We start from the raw sequence: 19,386 nt of genomic DNA, 5'->3' as shown, positions 1-19,386 counted from the left end.
AAACAGTCAATTAACAAAAAACAATAAATTCCTTTCCCTTTACATTTATTCATTTAATTTTTCTATTATATAGAAAAAGAAAGATGGTTGACCAAGGGCATATATGTTATTTCATAAAAATTTCATGTGTGCATTTCTTAAATGCAAAATACACGTGGACCCTACATTTCTCTAACCACAATTCTCCTTTAAATGCACTATGCATGTGTTGATTAGACTTTGTGCAGTGCAAATGTTCATTTCCAATCTTTTTCTCATTTTGAAAAATTATTAATTTTGTTTTATTCAAATAGGAGTTTCCATAGAGAAAATAAAATTAATTTTAAGATAATATAACAACAAAAAGAAGTATCGACATTTACAAGATTTTCATATTTACCCATACTATCTTAAAGTAATTTGAAAATAAAAATTAAATAATTTTTTTCTATCCTTACTATTTGAAGATGATTTCATACTAAATATTTTTATATTCAAAAGTAATTTTAAAAAATATAGCTTGTTAAACCTCAAAAGTTAATTAACTAAACACCTACAAATAATAATTTTAATAAAATTGCAATGTTGGGTCATGCTAGTCTAGTAAAAATAAAAATCTTTAGGGTATATAAAGTACGAATTTCCACTCCACTCACTCGCTCTCTCTTTCTACAGAAACATTTTCTCTCTCTAGATTAGTTATTCAGTTGCTTCTGCTGCACTCTGTTGTAAACGTAACTGAATTTTCCGACGCGTTAACGCTGCCGTGACAAATGGCGGTTCCTCCTCCTCCGACGGCGTCGCTGTACGTCGGCGACCTTCACCACGACGTCACGGATGGCCAACTCTTCGACGCATTCTCGGAGTTCGAAAGCTTGGTTTCCGTTCGCGTCTGTCGTGACTTAACGACCGGCCGTTCCCTCTGTTACGGCTACGTTAACTTCATTTCTCCTCACGACGGTACAGTTTATACTATTTCTTCCTCTTTCTTTTTCTTTTTTCATTTTCGCTTACATGCATGTACTTTATTGTAGTGTTACTTCTTTCTGTTCGGTTTTCTTCATGTGAATTTAGTCCCAAATTGATCAGTTGATTTTTATTTGCTTCGCGAGTTCTTATTAGATATTCATGTTTTGAATTCGTATGTGACCGATCAAAGTACTACGGAGTATATTTTATTAGTACAAGAAACTAAATTTTATAGGTCAGCTAATTCTTCGTATTTTATTTATTTTTATTTTTCGTGTTTCTATCTCGGCCAATACGTATCCTGTATGTGTGTAAATGAATTTTCATGATGTATGAAATATTAAGGACAGTAAGGGGGTTGGATTTCCACTCGTATGTAGGTTAAGTTAGGTATCTTTGTCCTTTGATAGCTAAAGTATGAGCTAACCTTTTTAAAATTGTACAAGTTGTATTATCGGTTTTTTTTGTTGCTTGAGAAGGCTGTGGTTTTTCCTGCTCTATGAGTGGAACAGATCAGCTCATGCATGCTATTTCTTCAAGATATGCATCTACTACTATATGATAGTTCTATCTTGCGTTCGAGGGAATTCAGATATTTTGGTAATTGAAAGTTTTAGAGGATTTTATGATGTTGATTAGTAATGAATTGGTTTTCTCTGTTTGTGACTCGTCTTAGTGGACACTTGCTGAAGTTAGTTGTTGCAATGAATTAGTTGGTGATGTGAAAATTAATTGTAATATGAGATTTTTGTTAAAATGATCAATTTGTTTGTTTTTGTGTTGTGAGTCGTCTGGCTAGTTCTTTTATTGAAGTCCATTAGTGACAAGTTTGGTCTTTTGATGGACTGTTACGACAGTCAGCCCGATACTTTTTGGACTACTGGCGATTCACTGATGGAGGTTATCTGAATGATTTGTCTTGCTTGTTTATCCTAGTTTGATTGATTTGTCATCTAATGTTGTTTCATGGAAAATTGAGGACCAACAGATTACTCATTTTGTCTATTCATTAACTTTTTTTTCATGCTGTCATTTAATGTTGTGTCCATTCATGAAACATTGTCCATATCATCTGACTATGATTTGATAGCGCAAGAATGAGCTAAACTTTTTTAAAATTGTACAAGTTGTATTATCGGTTTTTTTATTGCTTGAGAAGGCCGTGGTTGTTTCTGTTCTGTGAGTAGAAGAGAACAGCTCATGAAGATTTTATGCTGTTAGGATTTATTAAGCTTCATTTCTTGGACCTACGATTCAAGGGACAATGATTGCAACTGCAGAGTTGGTTGATAACTTTGATTCTTTTGTTGTTTATGAGTTGTTCTCGTGTATTCTGACTATTTTTTATGGGAATTCTGTTTGAGTTGATTTTTCACTTGGACAGCTTCTAACATTTCACAAAATGTAAGCAGCTGTGCGTGCTATTGAGATGAAAAATCATTCCACTCTCAATGGAAAAGTTATAAGGGTTAGTTGGGCTCGGCGTGATCCTGATGTGAGAAGAAGTGAAACTGGAAATGTGTTCATCAAGGTACATTTTAAGGACTAGATAGGAGTCACTTGTTTTGAGATCTTAACAGTTTCTCTTTTTTCCTTATCGCTTTGATCGCATGTGAAAATGGTTTTGGGATTTTGCTGCAGAATCTAAATGATACAATTGATAGTGCAAAGCTCCAAGAAATGTTCCAGAAGTTTGGAAATATCTCTTCCTGTAAAGTTGTCGTTTCTGAGGATGGAAGGAGTAAAGGATATGGCTTTGTCCAGTTTGAGACTGAGGAGAGTGCAAACGCTGCTATTGAGAAGCTCAATGGATCTGTGGTTGGAGGAAAGCAGATGTATGTGCAATTATCTCTGTTCTAATATATTACGATCATGATGAACTTCGATGGATTATATAGAAGCAATTATTTTTCTTGTATGCTTTTTTCTTATTTTTTCCAAATACACAAATGTTCTACATGTATATATGGATAGGTATGTAGGTAAGTTCGTCAATAAGAGTGACCGGATTCTGCCGAACCCCGATGAAAAGTATACAAATTTGTTTATCAAGAACTTGGATCTTGACATCTCAGAAGAGCATCTTAGAGAGAAGTGCTCTGAGTTTGGGAAAGTTAGTAGCTTGGTCATTGCAAAAGATGAGAATGGAGGTTCAAAAGGTTTTGGTCATGTGAACTTTGAGAATCCAGATGATGCTAGGAGGGCAATGGAAGCTATGAATGGATCAAAAGTTGGTAAGTTATGACTTTCATGCTGTCATATTCTCAAATGTAACTAACAGCTGCAATGTTCAAATGTTTGTATATGACCTGCGTGCATTTGGCAGGCTGCAAGATCTTGTATGTAGCCAGAGCACAAAAGAAAACACAACGCGAACAGATATTGAGGCATTTGTTTGAGGAGAGAAGGAAGGCACAAATTATTAAGCACCAGGTATATTTTCTTGTTCAAAAGCTATATGTTACTGTAGAAAATATATATGTTACTGTATTTTATTATCCACTTTCTGATCACAACTGATGTTGTCATAGGGTTCAAATGTGTATGTCAAAAATATTGATGGCGATGTGACAGATAATGAATTGCGTGAATTGTTTAGTCAATGTGGCAACATCACTTCTGCAAAACTTATGCTAGATGAAAAAGGAGTCAGCAAGGGCTTTGGATTTGTATGTTTTTCCACACCAGAGGAGGCCAATAAAGCAGTGAATAGTTTTCATGGTAAGTCATATATCTTTTTACATGGTCAAGATCGCGGTGAATACCAAGGGACTGAATGTTGTTTCACATGAGCTAGCACATAGAACAAATTTTGGTGCTATCTAACTGCCTTTCACTTCTCTCCTATGACGCTTTTGAGCACAGATATCCCAGCTTAAATAATTCTATAAACAATTTACATTGTTTTCTAACTTTATAAAAAAGGTAAATAACGAAGAAGCATTGCAGCGTGAACAAGTCCCTGAATGACTTTTCCAATATGGATATACTCATGAAATTCAGGGTTGAAGGATTAGAACACTCTGGAGTTTCAACGCAGAAATTTATTGTACAATGCAGAAATGCAAGTTTCTGTCGAATGCCTCAAGACTTAGCCTTAGATTTCATAATGACTATCTGGGTATCTTGTCGGGCAAGAAATCTAAATTCTAATGATTCTCTATTGGTTGCTTATTCTAGTTGAACTGAGGCTCACTGCCCCACATATGGTGAGTTATGGTGTTTGCTGCACTTGTCAGTAGGCAAGGCCTCTGAATCATGTTAAATTTCTAGTCTAGTTTTGCTTTTTTTCTTTTATGGTTCCTTTTTCCCTCTTTCCTCTTCATGCACACTGTGGATTTTTGGTATCTGCTTTCTTTTTAATGCCTCTGCACTAAAGGTTTAACCTTTGACTAAGCTCGTGGATGATACTGTCAGAGGTCATCATGGCAGTCTCCATTCTCTGTTCTTTTAATTATTAAACTGAAATCCTGGAGAAAACTAAAACTATTCCAGAAAATTTCAAACAATAAACGTAAAATTTAAAGAGAAATCACTGTCAGGCTTGCCTAGATTATTTGGTCAAGTACATAGTGATACACAGCATGATGTTTTTATGTCCTGCCACGCTTGCATCAGCAACATTGTCTCTCATGAACAGCTGCAAAATTCCTTACTGCTATAATATGCTATTTTATGTGACTCAATTGACACACAGAAAAATTAAGGTATTTCTTGATTGACAATTGACAGGTGCTTTTCCGTTTCGTTTTCCATTTAGTTTTCTCTCATATTATTCATCTGCTCATCAGTTTGACGGCTTATATTCTTGTAATGTTAAAATTCATTTGTCATATAATTAAGTTGGTGGCTTCATCTTTTTAGTGCATCTACTTGCTCTTGTTGAGTCTGTACAAGATGAGATGATAGTGTTGTAGAAGTCTGGCCTCAAAATTCTATGTACTGAAAGTTAGAAGATTCTCTCTTAAGGTCCTGTTAAGTATATTGATTTTGTTAAACATTTCACAGGATTTATGTTTGGACAAAAGCCATTGTATGTTGCTATTGCTCAAAGGAAAGAGGAAAGGCAAGCTCAATTGCAGCTTAAGCATGCACAAGGAATTGCAGGACTCACCGGATCTTCAGCTTTTCTTCCTGGTGGATATCCCCCTCTTTACTACCAAACCCTTCATGATCTACAAGTGCCTGCACGACCCAGGCTGCTGTATCAGCCTCTGAGTATGAGGCGCGGTTGGATGGTTAATGGATTCACAAACTCTATTAGACCTGCTTGTCAAATTTCCTTGGTTAGTAAACTGCAAATGGTCATAATACTTTGGCAACCCTATCATTTTGTTCAATAAGTCATTGATACAGTGCTAAACTGGATACAGAATCTTGAACTTTTCAGCAGTAGTAGGGAGGTACTAAAATGCATGGACATATTTCAGGTTTAAACCTATGATGAAGTTGCTTACAACTTTCATCTCATTTTTTCAGATTCCAAATGCTTCACAATATAGGCAGAGTAGGGAAAAGAAGAATGGACATATGCCAGTTCCATATGTGCCTCATTTGCAGCAATCGACTCAATCAGTGGCATCATTAAAACAATCTAGCAATCCCCAGGTGGTTAAATTTCCTCGTTATCCTTTTCCATAAATTGGAATCTTGATTGACTGAGTTTCTATTTGTTGATTGATCTGCACAACAGAGTTGTTCAAACATTCCAATTTAGAATGCTTAAGTTGAAGAAGGTTTTTCGAGACTCCTCTCTTGAAATGTGTGACTTGCCTTTACCTCAATGATAATTTCTTCAAATGCCTATTTTTGATAGCGGTTAATCCTTTTGCTAGGATGAGGATAAAGATTTCTCTTTATTTGACTATCAATTTTGTGAATTTACTTATGTTTTCTTTTCTAGTGTTCTTCATATAACATTTTTATCTGAATCTTATAAGTCATTATTCATGTATTTGAAAAACTAGTTGTTCCCTTAACTAGTGTTAAGTCCATGATTTATAGCAGGAAATTGTTTCACCGATTTGAATTGTTGTTGCGACTGTAACCACATTTTTTGGAGTATCATAAGTCATTAATCCCATATTCGCTTTATCTTTAATCCAAGCAATATTTTGGTTTTCTTAGCTTGTATGATATAAAATTGCTAGCCTCACCTGCAAATTACTCAGCACTATGCATTGATTAACCTGAGGTTGCTTAATGAATCTGCGTGGTGGTTAGTGCAATTTCTCATTTCTCCTTCTCTATTCATCTGGATGAGTAAAGATGGCTGAGAACATACAATAGATGTTCTTTTATTTCCCTCAATTTTATGATTAAGATCCTATCATGGAAAAGAAATTGAACTTATATTTCAAATTGTTGTCAACCATAACTAAGAGCTTCTTTGTTCATTTACTAATTTGTGTACATTGATGAGCTTCAAGTTCCTATTTTGGTGCATGCCTTCACAGGTGAGAATCATTCCATGAAAGTGCAAATTGTTCTTTTGAATGATGGATCATAGTAGCATCCGCATTTTAGTAATCCATAATTTATGTACGCTTTGCAGCAAGCTTGGAAGGTCAAATATGCACCAAACAGTCATTTGAGTGATATGAACAAAGCATTTGTCGTATCCTCTGCTGGCACCAGTAGAGTAGGATCTTGTTCTGGGAGTTCAGAAAACCTGAGTAACACGCTTGCAGCTGCTCATCCTAAGCAGCAAAAACAGATACTTGGAGAGCACCTTTATCCTCTAGTCAGTCAACACAAGGTGAACTTATTTCTAGCTTTCTCTTCTAATAATACCTACCTTTATGTACAAGTGCAAAATAAATTTTCTGTTGCAATCGTTTTGGTTCTTCATAGAGAAACCAAGGGGGTAGATAAACACTTGAAAGAGGACCTGATCCATCTCTGACAACTTTATTGATGTTGGTGTTATGATCTGTCAAGAAGCTCTTCGAAGCAATTTCGTTTTGAGCTTGTTTATCCTTAGTTGTATAGAACTGTTCTGGCTTCTGTTAATAGACAGTGGTCATGCTATGATTCCATGCACCCTGAGAATTAACAAAAGCTAATTTGTTAATGAAACCTATGTGCTTTTTGTAGCCCAATCTTGCGGCAAAGGTCACAGGAATGCTCTTGGAAATGGACAATTCGGAGCTTTTATCATTGTTGAAGTCACCAGCATCTCTGGCAGCTATGGTGGAAGAAGCTGTTAAGGTGGTTGAGCTCTCTAAGACTGAAGTTTCAAATCGAGATTCACTTCTTCCAAATTATCTCTCTGCAGAAGTTGCAGTCCATTTAGCAACGTTTCTGCGATAATTTGGTCTTCAGCAAAGACAAGAGGTTTCCATCAAGGTTGTGTCACTAGGAAATAGAGCTAACAAAAAGTTTTGTCAAAGTATCAGGCGACTGTCCTTTACCTTCGATTGAGGAACTCATTTTCAGTTTTAACATGATCTCACGTTTCTTTCTAATACAAACTTGTGGTAGGCTGTACAATCATATCGTGCTTTTGCATTTGTGTACATGAAAAATTGCCCGTCCTGCAAGTTAGTCTGGAAGTCCAGCAAACAGTATATAACTTGGAAATTTTGTCCTGAGCCAGGTTAATGTAGTAGCTACTTGTATCTTACTTTTGTGGCTGTTAATACTTCTCTTGGCATTCTACCCTATACGACATGAAGAAACAAAATCTTTGTGAGTTGTAGTACAGCTTTATTGCCTTCACTGAACGGGGATACTGTGCTTTTGATATAGCATTTGGTTCGCAATGCTCTTGGACCATTCTGATATACTCAAAATCTGACTTTGATGACTAAATTTAAGGTGGCTTTAACCATAGAAGTCTAGGGAACTGCTGCTTAGGTAGTGATTGAATAGTGTATGTTATTCAATCATACACTATTCCTGTGTCATAAAAGCTGCAACTATGAATGGACGTTAATGTTCTAATTTGTTTACATGTTATAGATGCATTCTGTTTCAGCTTTGATTTGTCAGATGATATTTGAGACACAAGATTGTTCTGAGAAGAGAGTATTTTCCCACATATTTGCGAATATATCAGCTATGTTGCTACAGAAATAAACAGGAACTAGTTCCAAATTGGCAGATATGTATCTGCTTTTTTTCCATTTGTGGAGAGAATAACATAACAATCAGATTCAGCAGAGGATCTTTTTTTTTTTTTTTTTGCAATATAAGAACAGAGCATGTGCCACTTTTCTTTATGAAGGGAAAAAACAAAATCCTTTGGACACAGATTCAGCCGAGGATTTTCAGTAAAATTAGACTCACAAATCTTATACATCACGCACTTGTGTCTGCAGGTCTTGTATTTCCACCCCATTAAGTAACTAGTATAAGACCTTTTAAGCTTTCAATGCAAAGGTATTTTTCCTGTACAGTCAGACCTCTCTATAACAACATCCCTATATAACACTTCACTATAAAAGCCAACTTTTTCCGGAACCAAATTTCATGTTATGTTATAATATATGTTCTCTATAACAGCACTTCGCTATAACATCCAAAAATATTCGAAACAAACGAGGCTTTTATGGAGAGATTTGACTATAAAACTTTTGTTCGGTTTTCTTGCATTTTGTTCTTATTAACCTAAAGATTGTTTCAAGGAAAACTTAATGTACATAAACAAGTAAATGTTATACCTAAAGGTCTTTGTTGTTCCAAGAGCAATAAACTCTCACAGAACACAACTACCTTGTGAAGTCTAAATTTTAATACAACTCATTCTCTGGTTTAGATGCCACTTAAAATCAACCCTCTTCTCTACCAGATGCATGGATGATTCACGAATTTCCTTCAAGTCTCGGCCTTCTCAAACTTGATTGCTCCTCTTTGAACTAACATTCACCTTCAACCTCCAGATAGCAGTTGCCCTACCACTGCTGGTTTTGTTAGAAGCAATGCATAATCAGAATCAGCTTGTAACTCATAATACTTGGAATCAACTTGTGAGTTCTTCCATTAAGCCCTATCATTAGAGCCAACAATAGAAGTATGAGAAAAGGGTGAATGCATTAATTTCTAACACAATCCTGCGTTGTAAAGGAAAATCACCTGAGAAATGTACTGCTCTGCATCAGTTCGCCTAATGAAAAGAATTGCATGACGAGCAAGGTTTGCTAATTGGTCGCTCAGGACAACATTACCAATGTCATCGAGGACTCTCACTTTGATATAAGGATCTTTTGGAGGCACCATATCCTGTGAAACCAAACATAAGGTAACTACACTAAGAAAATATAAAAAATTGATCTGCGCTGGTCTCCCAGAGATAAAAATATACAAGGAAATCAGTCTTTTGCAGATTCATCAGATAAATAACGCAAAAGAATGATGCCATTTGTGCTTGTCAATGTAGTTTTTCATCTGAGCATATTGAACTTCTGATAATCTTTTCCAAGACAGTACGAACGTCTAATCCAATGGCTGATATATATATCTGAAGCTTAAAGCCATAGGCAATGAGCCGGAATTTGGTACTTCCTACTCACAAGAGAAACAGAAAAGGAAATATTCGCCACCCTCCTTACAGATTACCACTCACACCCCAATCCGAGCTGCATTCCATTGCCTCGATGGCACAGCAACATGGACGAGAGCACAACAACGAGGAAGCAGTGCGGATATATTTATTGGAGGGACTCGTTGTGCCAGGACCATTCAATGTTACAGTACTTCAAGCAATAACTTTAGCTTCTGATAGATATATCAAGTTTCAGACTTACTGACACTTCATACAAAATAGGCACTAAATTAAAGTTCTGTACCAAAAGAACGAAAGAAAAAAGCACAATATGCTATTTAGAAGTGAATCACACAGCTCAATGGATAGTGCCTTTTTCTGCTCTGTTTGGATTCAAGTAAGAATAAGTCATGACCTATAGAATGTTTCTCTTTCCAACATAATTTTGGTAATACGCATAACAGTGCTGCTCCTAGATATTCACAGGTTACAATACATAACCTTTTCGAAGAGGGCACTGCAAAATTTCCTCCTAGGTGATAACACCATTTTAAGCTCCTGTTCGGCCATAGATTTTGGCTTCATTAAAAAAAAAATTGAAAACAATATTTGTTTATTAAATATGATCATGTTTTGGGAAAAAAGATTTCAAAAATTTTCAAGTTCCCAAAAACTGGTTTAGGGGCAGTTTTTGGGCGAAATTTTTCTCAAAAAACTTCAACTTTTCTTCAAACAAAATGCATGTCCAAACACAACTTCAACTTTCAAAAATTATTTTTCAACACAACTACAAAAACTCTTTTTTCAAGTTTCAATCAAATCTATGTCCAAGTGCTAGCTAAGTATCCCAAGAGTACAAGAGTCAACTTTTTCCAATTTCACGCATATTAGTATGACTTCTTAGGTGTATAGATGTCTTTTCACCTTAGCAATTTGAGCAATCTATTAGTACAGGAATAAGGAGTTATGAGAAAAAGAACACTTTACCACCCCTAGATCAAGATCAAGTGCTGACATGTACGATTGGATAGTTGCAGCATGATTCTTAAAATATTCTTTCTCTGAGGTACTGAGCTTCTCTTCAATTTCTTCTGGGAGGACTCGCTCAAGGGTCCATCCCAATCTTCGAATAACTTCTGCTCGATTATATCTAAAGGAGGAAAGTTGAGAATGAACATAAGAGATGCATGAAAGATCAGGAATATATGACCTTTTCTCAAGGACAACTCTGTAGCTAATTGTTACTCACACATAAGCCATCAGACAGCGTTTGTTGCGAATGAGAGACTGATGATGGATAAGCAGCCCATGGTAATTATCATCTTTGGGTAGCTCAGCATTTGCACTTCTATCAGCCTCAGGTGGCTCATTGTCATCAGGTGATTCGTTGTTTGAAATTCCATCATTCTGAGTTGGCCGGTTTGCATTTGAACTTTCAGCGGGAGTTTTTGAGTTCATTTTCCTGTGCCAAACTCAAGATGGATAAGATCAGGGACAACAAAACTGCACTCCATTTAGCACTTGGAGAAGAATACACATATGCATAATATCATGAAACCTCTAATAATGATAAGTAGATTCATGTAGATAAAATTAAGTACTTGAGATTTACTATTTTTTTCAGGCATTTCAATTGTCTCTTCTAATTATTTTGACATATCTGCAGATGAGAAAAGAATAACTGTTTTAAAATACACAATCAACATGCTGGATTTTAATTCAGTTTCAGAAATTAACCGAGTCAAACGCCGGCACATAAAAGGGGACAGAGGGAGTAATAAGTTAGGGTGTGATATTTGGTTGAGTTATAGCCTTGAACTTAATGTACAACAACTCAAGCAGTTTGTCAATTGGACACCCCTACAGCAAGATGTAGCCAATTTAATGGAATGTAGGGGTAAGGTCTGCGTACACACCATACCCCAAACGTATGGAATTACACTGTGTTCGTTGTTGTTGTTGTACGGGAAGCTGGGAGGACAAGCACCTAATGCTCAATACTTGGTAAGCCCAGAGGAAGCACAGTAGAAAGCTTCAGAAAGTACCAACATAGCACCTCGACACTATCAAATTCAAATCTTCAGAGAGCTAAGTGCCTAGGGGCCAGCAGACACGAACCTCGAGGCTTCAGTGGTCAGGTACTGGACCGTAGTGTCTAGGTGCTATCAGACAAATAGGAGCCCAGTGCCAAGTAGCTATTACACAAAATACTGGTTCTTAATCCTGCTCTTTCATGAAAACTATAAATAGACCCTTTTAGGCTGGTTCAACTTGATTTTTCCTTCTACTTTCTTCTTTTATTCCTTTTATCTTTTCATCTTTAAGATTTTTGCTAGGATGTTCTTTGTTTGGAGCTAGAAAATTCCTCTTTCCTAGGATTCTAATGGATCTTTATGAGTAGTTTGGATTCTTAATTAGTCCTTTTTGCGTATTATTGATGGTTATTCAGTTATTTAGTCAAAATCTTAATCTTATGCGTCTTATTGCTTGGCCATCAACTGGATTGTTAAGATGGATCAGTTAAATTCTTGTTTGTCATTTAAATTTCTCCCAAGGACCTTACCCACCTTCATTTGATTTTTCAAGGAGAGGTTAAGTTTCTTGGGACAGACTGATAAAGATAGGATGCAAATTTTAACTGGGATACGGAGAGTACTTTCTTCCTTCTAATTTCCCTCTTTGGTTCTTTAGACCTGATTGCTTTATTTTCTCCTTCCACATTAGTTAGTTTTCTTAGTTCTACTTCTTAGATAGTTTGGACATAAAACTTCAACGAGGTAGAGAACCTTTTCTTTCTTTTCCTGAATTTGTTGAGATAATAAGGGAGATTATTAATTGCTCTCTGAACATCTTTTGTACTAAATAAAGAAACAAAAACTACCAAAAAAAAAGGAACTCTTTCAAGCACCTTTCATTATATTGTATAATTGAAAATTCTTAGGTGCTTACCACTCTGTCAAATTCACAACATGGTTTTGAGGAATGGACATTGGGTTGAGAAAATTCTTTAAGGGGACAAGTACGCGGGCAAAGACAAACATCCGCTTAAAGAGAGCTAACAAAAAGAATGGAATGGCTGTGCCAAAGCAAGACATAACTACCAACAAGACCATCTTCACAAAGCTTCAGAAAACTCAGCATGCTGATACAAAATTTTACGGAGAAGAAAAGATACGATAGAGCACTGATGTAGTACCTATGTTCAAGGCCTAGGACAATAGCAAACTGGAGAAGAAAATAGGTAAAATATAGGATTATAGGACAGTTCAGAATATCCAATTAAGAAAATACACAAGGTGTACTTGTTCTGTATGCAACAATAAGATATACTAGAATGAGAATCACTAAGAAGCTCTTCTGACCATTGTAACAAATAGCATGTTATGGTTTATACAGCAATAAGGATCGCAGAAAAAGCTGAATAACAAACAAAGAAAACTTGGAAAAACAGAAGAGACATGTTAAATATACCTCACCAAGGAGTTGAGGTGAAGAAAATGGCTGTTACATTCTTCAACTACTTGGGTAAATAGATCAGTCTGCATTGAGAAAGAGATTACTCTGTAAGCATATAAAACTCTGAGTAAATGATTAACCATATCAGCCTAAAATAAGAAGCAAAACCTGACCATCAATATACGTAATAAATTAAAAGTATATAAGATTCAACTAGCAGCTAAAAATGACCCCCAGAACATCAACTTTATCTTAATGTAAAAAAGCACCAGTGATCCGTCATCTTTTAATCTATGCCGTACTGGCTATGAAAAGCAAACAGTGAATCTGACCAGCTATTTGTGTAAGATCCCAAAAAAAAAATCTACCTCATGGGTCTTCCAATTGAAAGTTGAATAGTGCGTGCATATTAAACTATATGCAATAGAATTTCTCACATCAAGAAGGACAACAAGGAAAATAAATTTAAATGTTGTAACAACAACAACAACCCAGTGAAATCTCACAAGTGAGGTCTGGAGAGGGTAGTGTGTACGCATACCTTACCCCTATCCAGGGGAGGTAGAGAGGCTTTTTTCGATAGACCCTCGGCTCAAGAGGATGAATAGAAACAAGCAAATATCAACAACAAAGGCCAGAAAAATGATACCAACAATGTAAGAACCAAAAAAAAATGTTGCAACAAATAAAGAATAAGTTGCATACATTAAAAGCCGCAAACTGTCCAGGTTCATTCTCTGCAACTTCTAGAACTAATTCGCTCCCTTTCTTCCCATACATCTCTTCCAATTCAAATGGGTCAAAGCACTAATAAAAAAAAAACTGCAGTCAGTGAAGCATTTCATCAAACATGTAAAGCGCATAAATCCAAAAGCTGCTTAAAATGGAAAAATGAAATCGTAACTACGCACCTATTTGCTTAGATTGGAAATGGGGTAGTTCCCACACAAGAAGTTGAAGCGTAAATTGACTTTCTGCTTCGCCAAATTGGATTTGAGAAGTTTTGGAGGGAGTTTCTTCAAAATCAGCCGCCAAATTGAAAGTTTAAAATTGGTATAAATTTAAAATATCGGGAAAGTACAGTGAGGTGGGTGATATTTTACCTGGACCTCATAAGTTTAAGAAAGAGTTAATAAGACCCACTTATTTTAGAGAAGTATTCATTTGGGTCCTTTGATTTAGTAAATAGATGATTCCAAACATATTTTAAAAGATGAAAATGTTAAGTATAATAATAATTTGGGAAAACAATAGAGTATAGCTACTCAAAAAATAATATCCAGCAAAATGTACAACCTTTTATATATATATATATATATATATATATATATATATATATATATATATATATATATATATTATACATAATCAGTATATAATTTTTGTATATGGGCTAGCAAATATAATTAATTTTGGCTGATCGGCCAAATACTTAATTGGGAAACTTACACAAATGTCCCAAATAAGTCTCAACTTACAAACCTCTAGCCATTAATTATAGACTTACCAAAACTAGCCAAGCACGTATAAAAATTGAAAAACCAAATAAATAAGGTTCTTTCTCTCAAAGAATCACATGCAAAAATCTCCTTCCATATTTTTAAGCGCGAGTAGCAACATTAGATGCAAGACGAAAAGGAACTTCATGGATTAGGTAGCAAATAAGGTAATGAAATACAAAAAAATATACAATATTCCAAAACTCTAAGCAAAAAAGGAACTTTTTCAATGGGTATAGTTGAAATTCATTGAAAACATATAGATAAGTCAATATACAAAATTTAAGGAAGATTGGAGGTGATTTGGACTGGTTTTGTATCAAAATTCTTAACTAAATTGAGTTCAAAAAATTCTTCTGCGACACATGTATCAAACATGTATCAGGCATGTATCTCACACACAGATATACATGGATATACATGTGATACACAATTGATATAACTATGATACATATGTGATACACAATATGATACACACGTCATTTTTTTTATGTTCAGTTTTTATTTCGAATTTTCAATTCAAACCACCTCAAAACTTCACCAAATCATTCCAAAACTGAGATTCAAGCTCCTTAAGATGTACCCAATCTATTCTAATAACACCCACTCAAAAGAAAGTAAAAACTTGACCTTTTTTTGTTACAAATAGCTAATTGGCTAATATTAGTAATAGTTGGCTAATATTAGTAATATTTTATGAATTGGCCAATTTTGTAATGAGCTACTTATAAATGGACATAGGTGGTAGTTTCCCTACTTAATTTTCCTTTTCGATTTCTCTTATGAGTGAGACTATTAAAAGCAAATTTAGTTTTCGAAAAACATTCTAAAAATAGTTATGTTTATTACTCCCTCTGTCTCATATTAACAACCGTGGTTATTAAAAATAGTTGTCTCAAATATTTGTCATTTTAGAATTTTAAGACAAAATTGATTTTTTTTTACCCCTAGTAATATTTGTTCTTGAAGATGGAGATAACACATAAATAGAATAAATATTCAATGAAGGGAGATTATATTTTAAGACATAAATAAGGGTAAAATAGTCCAATATCTTTCTTAATTGATACTATTTCTTAAGGGACACATAAAAAGAGAAACACGACACATGTTATGAGATAGAGATTAAGCAAAACCAAATCATCATTATGCCACTTAGTTAATTTATTTACTTTTTGATTATGTCCATTCTCAAAAAGCTTATGCCTTTTCCAAATTCCAATCTTCTTTATTGAGGGGAAAGAGTGACTACGTGTCATACTGCCAATGGATGCACTGATTTTCTATCACCAGAATTTCGACACGTGTTGCAGTTTGTGGACTTGTGGTCCTCTCTAACGGGACTACACAAAATAGCCCATCAAAGTTTAAAATTTAAATTTTAGTGAATTTGAGTTCTCGAAAAATATATTTTAAAAAATCTACAACTAAAATCTTTTTCCACTTTGGAAAAAAGAAAGAAACTAAAATATGCTTATTGTATAATCTCCCTTTTGTTGATACTTTGATAATTTGTCTTTTATCTCAAATTAATCTGCATGATTGTAATATTATTTTCCCAATATTAGGTACTATTATTTGATAAAGGGCAACTCGGTGCATAAAGTATCTCGTATTCACGTAGGGTCCGAGGAAGGATCGTACCCCAAAAGTGTGATGCAGACAACGTACCCTACTGCAAATATTAGTAGTTGCTTCCAACTGCGGAAAGCAGTGAAGAAAATAAGACACTAAGTTGTTGCGCTAACTCGCTAGCGCACTACGGTTTTTCAGCCTCCTATAGGTCCCTTCATTCCCTTTGCCTTACACGAACTTAAAAAGTATCTAAAGCAGATCTGTGACCTATAGGTCACATGAAAACAACTTTAGTGTTGATCTAAGGATCCCCTTCACTATTTTATCTGATAAGAAGTAGAAATTGGCACACCATGTCAGGTAAGGAGAAAAGGAAAGAAGCAAAGGTTTGGATATACACTAAAGTGGCATTGAATAGCCACTTAAATTTATGATTGCCAATTTGCCAAGAGACAAACTAATAATTTGAGGTTGAAACTTCCTCTTCAATATGCTTTGCCCATTCTCCAAAAGTGCATGAAACCATACTAAATTCTATCAAAAATCACAACTTTCACATAATTGGAAATCCATGACTTCATTATTATTCATGCTTTCTGGTAAAAGTAAGGATCTTATCCCAACTCAAACCTCCTTTATATCTTCTCAACTTTTTCCAGTGTAATAAAACACTATAGTCTTTCATCATTTTCAGTAGAATCAAAAGATCAATGCCTTTTACATATTCATCTTTACACTAACTAATTAACCTCAATTAGAAGGCTCTTCTTGATCACTTAAGCAGCGAAGATGCTGAACGACGTCTTTCATGCATGGCCTCTCTGACTTCTTTTCTCTTAAACACGCGAGTGCAAGCTCCAAGAATGAATTCATACAAGTCATTACCTGAGTCAAATGCTCCTCCTCACCAAGCAAGCGTCTATCCGCTACTTCTGTAACCGAACCATTGTTTGCTCGCTGAATAACATAAACAACCAAGTTGACACTATCTTCGTCTCGTGAGAAGTCAACTGCCTTCTGGGAAGTAAGAAGTTCTAGTAAGACAACCCCGAAGCTGTAAACATCACTTTTATCAGTTAGTTGGTAGCTGCGAAAATATTCAGGATCCAAGTACCCTAACGTCCCCTGAGCACAAGTGGACACATGACTCAACCCCGGACAAGCCAATCTTGATAGCCCAAAATCTGAAACTTTGACATTGAATTCTTTATCCAGGAGTATGTTTGTAGATTTGACATCTCTGTGGTAGATAGGAGGGTAAGCAGCTGAGTGAAGATAAGCCAATGCTTCTGCAGTTTGTGAAGCAATTGTTAACCTTGTTTTCCAGTCAAGAAAGGTCGAATACTTGCCATGCAAATGATCATGTAGGGTACCGTTGGCAATGTATTCGTAAATCATCAAAGGCTGTTCAGCTTCTACACAGCAACCTAAAATCTTGACCAGGTTCCTGTGATTGACTTGAGAAAGTATCTCTACTTCATTGAGTACTTGTTCAGTGCTCTTCACATTTCCTACTTTGGCCGACTTTACTGCTACAATAGTTCCATCGCAAAGCTCGCCCTTATAAACTTCTCCAAAACCACCACGACCCAAGATTCTGTCTTTTGAGAATCCGTTCGTAGCTTTCTTTATCTCCTTGAGACAAAACATCTTGGCTGGTTTTCCGCCGTTGTTTGATTTTAGTATGTCTTCTCTTGCTTTGGCAAGTCTAGCCCTGGTTGAAAATCTTCTTGATTTTTTCAGTGCCACTGCAATCATCACAACAGTGAAAGCCAGAAACAACACAACCCCAATAGATACCTTTAATACGATTCCAGAGTGTTTCTTCTTCTTCATGCAAGTTCCTAAGGTTTGGTTCCAATAATAGTCACGATTGCAAAAGCAGCGAAAGACACCATTTTTACCAGAAGTTGAACATGTAGAAGCTCCAGAGCAATCAGATTGTGATCTACAGTGTGGCTCAGGTGGTGGAGACCATTGAATTTCCAGTCCTTCCTCCCATTCATTAGCCGGCTTGTCCGCATCCAAGTGTAGAATGCTTCTAAATGCTCTGCAGCCTGAGCTATGAAGGCGTATCTTGTACGCCGAGGGCATACCACCAGCAACAAAAGTGCAACATGGGTCAAGACCACTTGCACATTGAAGTTCCCTTTTAGTATCTACATGTCCTGAGCTATGCAGATATTTGTGGCACAAACTAGAAGATGTGCAATTTAAAGGAGATATCAGAAGCCGAGGAGAACAATTAAATAAGAAGATAGTGTTAGAAGAAGTAACATTAAAAGGAAGAGTCTGGTTCAACCACAGTCCTTCACTAATTGGCATGTCTTGTGTAACACAGGTACCAGGTAGCCAAGGTGATGGTTGCACCACCATACGCCGAAATGAGGCCATAATTCTGAGTACGACATAAGAGCTTCCGTTAAGGGTATCAAGATAGAGTTTTTTAGAGTGAGGATCACAACGAATAGAATAGTCACGGTTGCCACAGTCGAGATTTGTGCTCAATGGATATGGAACTTCTAGAGAACCACAGTTTGGACATGTCTTCTGGGAATAAGAGTAATGAAAGAAGTGGAGTAACAGTGAGACATACAAGTGAGCTTTCCTCATGTATAGTGTAGTCATGGTCATTTTTTCGAGAACAATGAAGAAGTTGAAAAGATTGTGGTAGAAAGGATTTCAAAGGTGGGTAAATATAGGCAAAGAAAAGAGAATAAAGTGGGTACAACACCAATAACTACGCCTCAGTCCCAAACAATCTGGGGTCCGAGTCGTGGAATCAGCAGGATAGGCTGCCTACATCACACCCCCTTGGGGTGCGGCCCTTCACCGGACCCTGTGTGAACGAGGGATGCTTTGTGGACCAAGCTGCCCTTAGCTCAACTCATATCATCATCATTGCCAAAACAAAAAAAGTGCAAGTAAACACAGATAAATAATAATAATAATAATAATAATAATAATAATAATAATAATAATAATAATAATAATAATAATAATAATAATAGAGTTCTCTACCAAGTCTAAGTAATAATAATAGTAATAATATATGGATTTTTCTCTTCCAATATCTTTAACTAAGTGTGCATTGATTCCAAGGATTTGTTGTTCTTTCGAGACAACTTACTTCCATGTGATTCTAGGTCTACCCCGTCCCTTTTTAATGCCTTCCTCCACCATAGTTCCACACCTACGTACCGGTGCATCTGTAGGTCGACACATGACAAAAGAGAATAAAGTGCGTGAATGATTTTTTTTTAAAAAGGAGAAAGAATCTAGCTAAACAAAAAGATTTTGGCAATCATTGGGCTAAGGGATTCTTATCTGAAGGTGACAAAGGGCAGAATATTTATGTTATATCTGTCAATTCAATTACCACTTGCCTGGAATGAGGACTCTAATCTTTGCTTATTAAAGAAA

General features: G+C 35.8%; 3 protein-coding genes across 3 annotated transcripts; 1 reads left to right on the top strand and 2 right to left on the bottom strand.

Annotated features, from left to right (window-relative positions):
* LOC109229707 (polyadenylate-binding protein 7-like) lies at positions 658–7,573 on the top strand. Its single transcript, XM_019395239.1, has 10 exons — positions 658–939; positions 2,361–2,479; positions 2,590–2,783; positions 2,923–3,182; positions 3,275–3,381; positions 3,480–3,669; positions 4,957–5,234; positions 5,428–5,556; positions 6,503–6,706; positions 7,045–7,573. Exons 1-10 carry the CDS (start codon positions 753–755, stop codon positions 7,258–7,260), a joined length of 1,884 nt encoding a protein of 627 aa, XP_019250784.1. The 5' UTR covers positions 658–752; the 3' UTR covers positions 7,261–7,573.
* On the bottom strand, positions 8,438–13,968 carry LOC109229706 (DNA replication complex GINS protein PSF1). Its single transcript, XM_019395238.1, has 7 exons — positions 13,801–13,968; positions 13,595–13,696; positions 12,905–12,972; positions 10,683–10,895; positions 10,421–10,583; positions 9,025–9,171; positions 8,438–8,938 (listed from the first exon to the last, which is right to left on the bottom strand). The coding sequence occupies exons 2-7, from the start codon at positions 13,667–13,669 to the stop codon at positions 8,912–8,914; spliced, it is 693 nt and encodes a 230-aa protein (XP_019250783.1). The 5' UTR covers positions 13,670–13,696; positions 13,801–13,968; the 3' UTR covers positions 8,438–8,911.
* Positions 16,336–18,921, bottom strand: LOC109229705 (wall-associated receptor kinase-like 20). The gene has a single exon (XM_019395237.1). It carries the CDS (start codon positions 18,595–18,597, stop codon positions 16,714–16,716), a length of 1,884 nt encoding a protein of 627 aa, XP_019250782.1. The 5' UTR covers positions 18,598–18,921; the 3' UTR covers positions 16,336–16,713.

The sequence above is a fragment of the Nicotiana attenuata genome, chromosome 7 (genome assembly GCF_001879085.1).
Source record: "Nicotiana attenuata strain UT chromosome 7, NIATTr2, whole genome shotgun sequence".
Taxonomy (NCBI): domain Eukaryota; kingdom Viridiplantae; phylum Streptophyta; class Magnoliopsida; order Solanales; family Solanaceae; genus Nicotiana; species Nicotiana attenuata.
The sequence above is the reverse complement of the archived record's forward strand: the minus strand, read 5'-3'. Positions and strand labels throughout refer to the sequence as shown.

What these genes read in the sequence shown, in the direction of transcription:
- LOC109229705 (XM_019395237.1), bottom strand. Translation starts at nt 18,597, where the DNA reads ATGACCATGACTACACTATACATGAGGAAAGCTCACTTGTATGTCTCA.
- LOC109229706 (XM_019395238.1), bottom strand. Translation starts at nt 13,669, where the DNA reads ATGTATGGGAAGAAAGGGAGCGAATTAGTTCTAGAAGTTGCAGAGAAT. An exon ending in CACCTCAACTCCTTGGTGAG is followed by an intron (nt 10,896 to 12,904) that starts GTATATTTAACA and finishes AGTTTGGCACAG; the next exon opens with GAAAATGAACTCAAAAACTC. An exon ending in TTGATCTTGATCTAGGGGTG is followed by an intron (nt 9,172 to 10,420) that starts GTAAAGTGTTCT and finishes TTGGTTTCACAG; the next exon opens with GATATGGTGCCTCCAAAAGA.
- LOC109229707 (XM_019395239.1), top strand. Translation starts at nt 753, where the DNA reads ATGGCGGTTCCTCCTCCTCCGACGGCGTCGCTGTACGTCGGCGACCTT. An exon ending in GTGGTTGGAGGAAAGCAGAT is followed by an intron (nt 2,784 to 2,922) that starts GTATGTGCAATT and finishes ATATATGGATAG; the next exon opens with GTATGTAGGTAAGTTCGTCA. An exon ending in AACAATCTAGCAATCCCCAG is followed by an intron (nt 5,557 to 6,502) that starts GTGGTTAAATTT and finishes TACGCTTTGCAG; the next exon opens with CAAGCTTGGAAGGTCAAATA.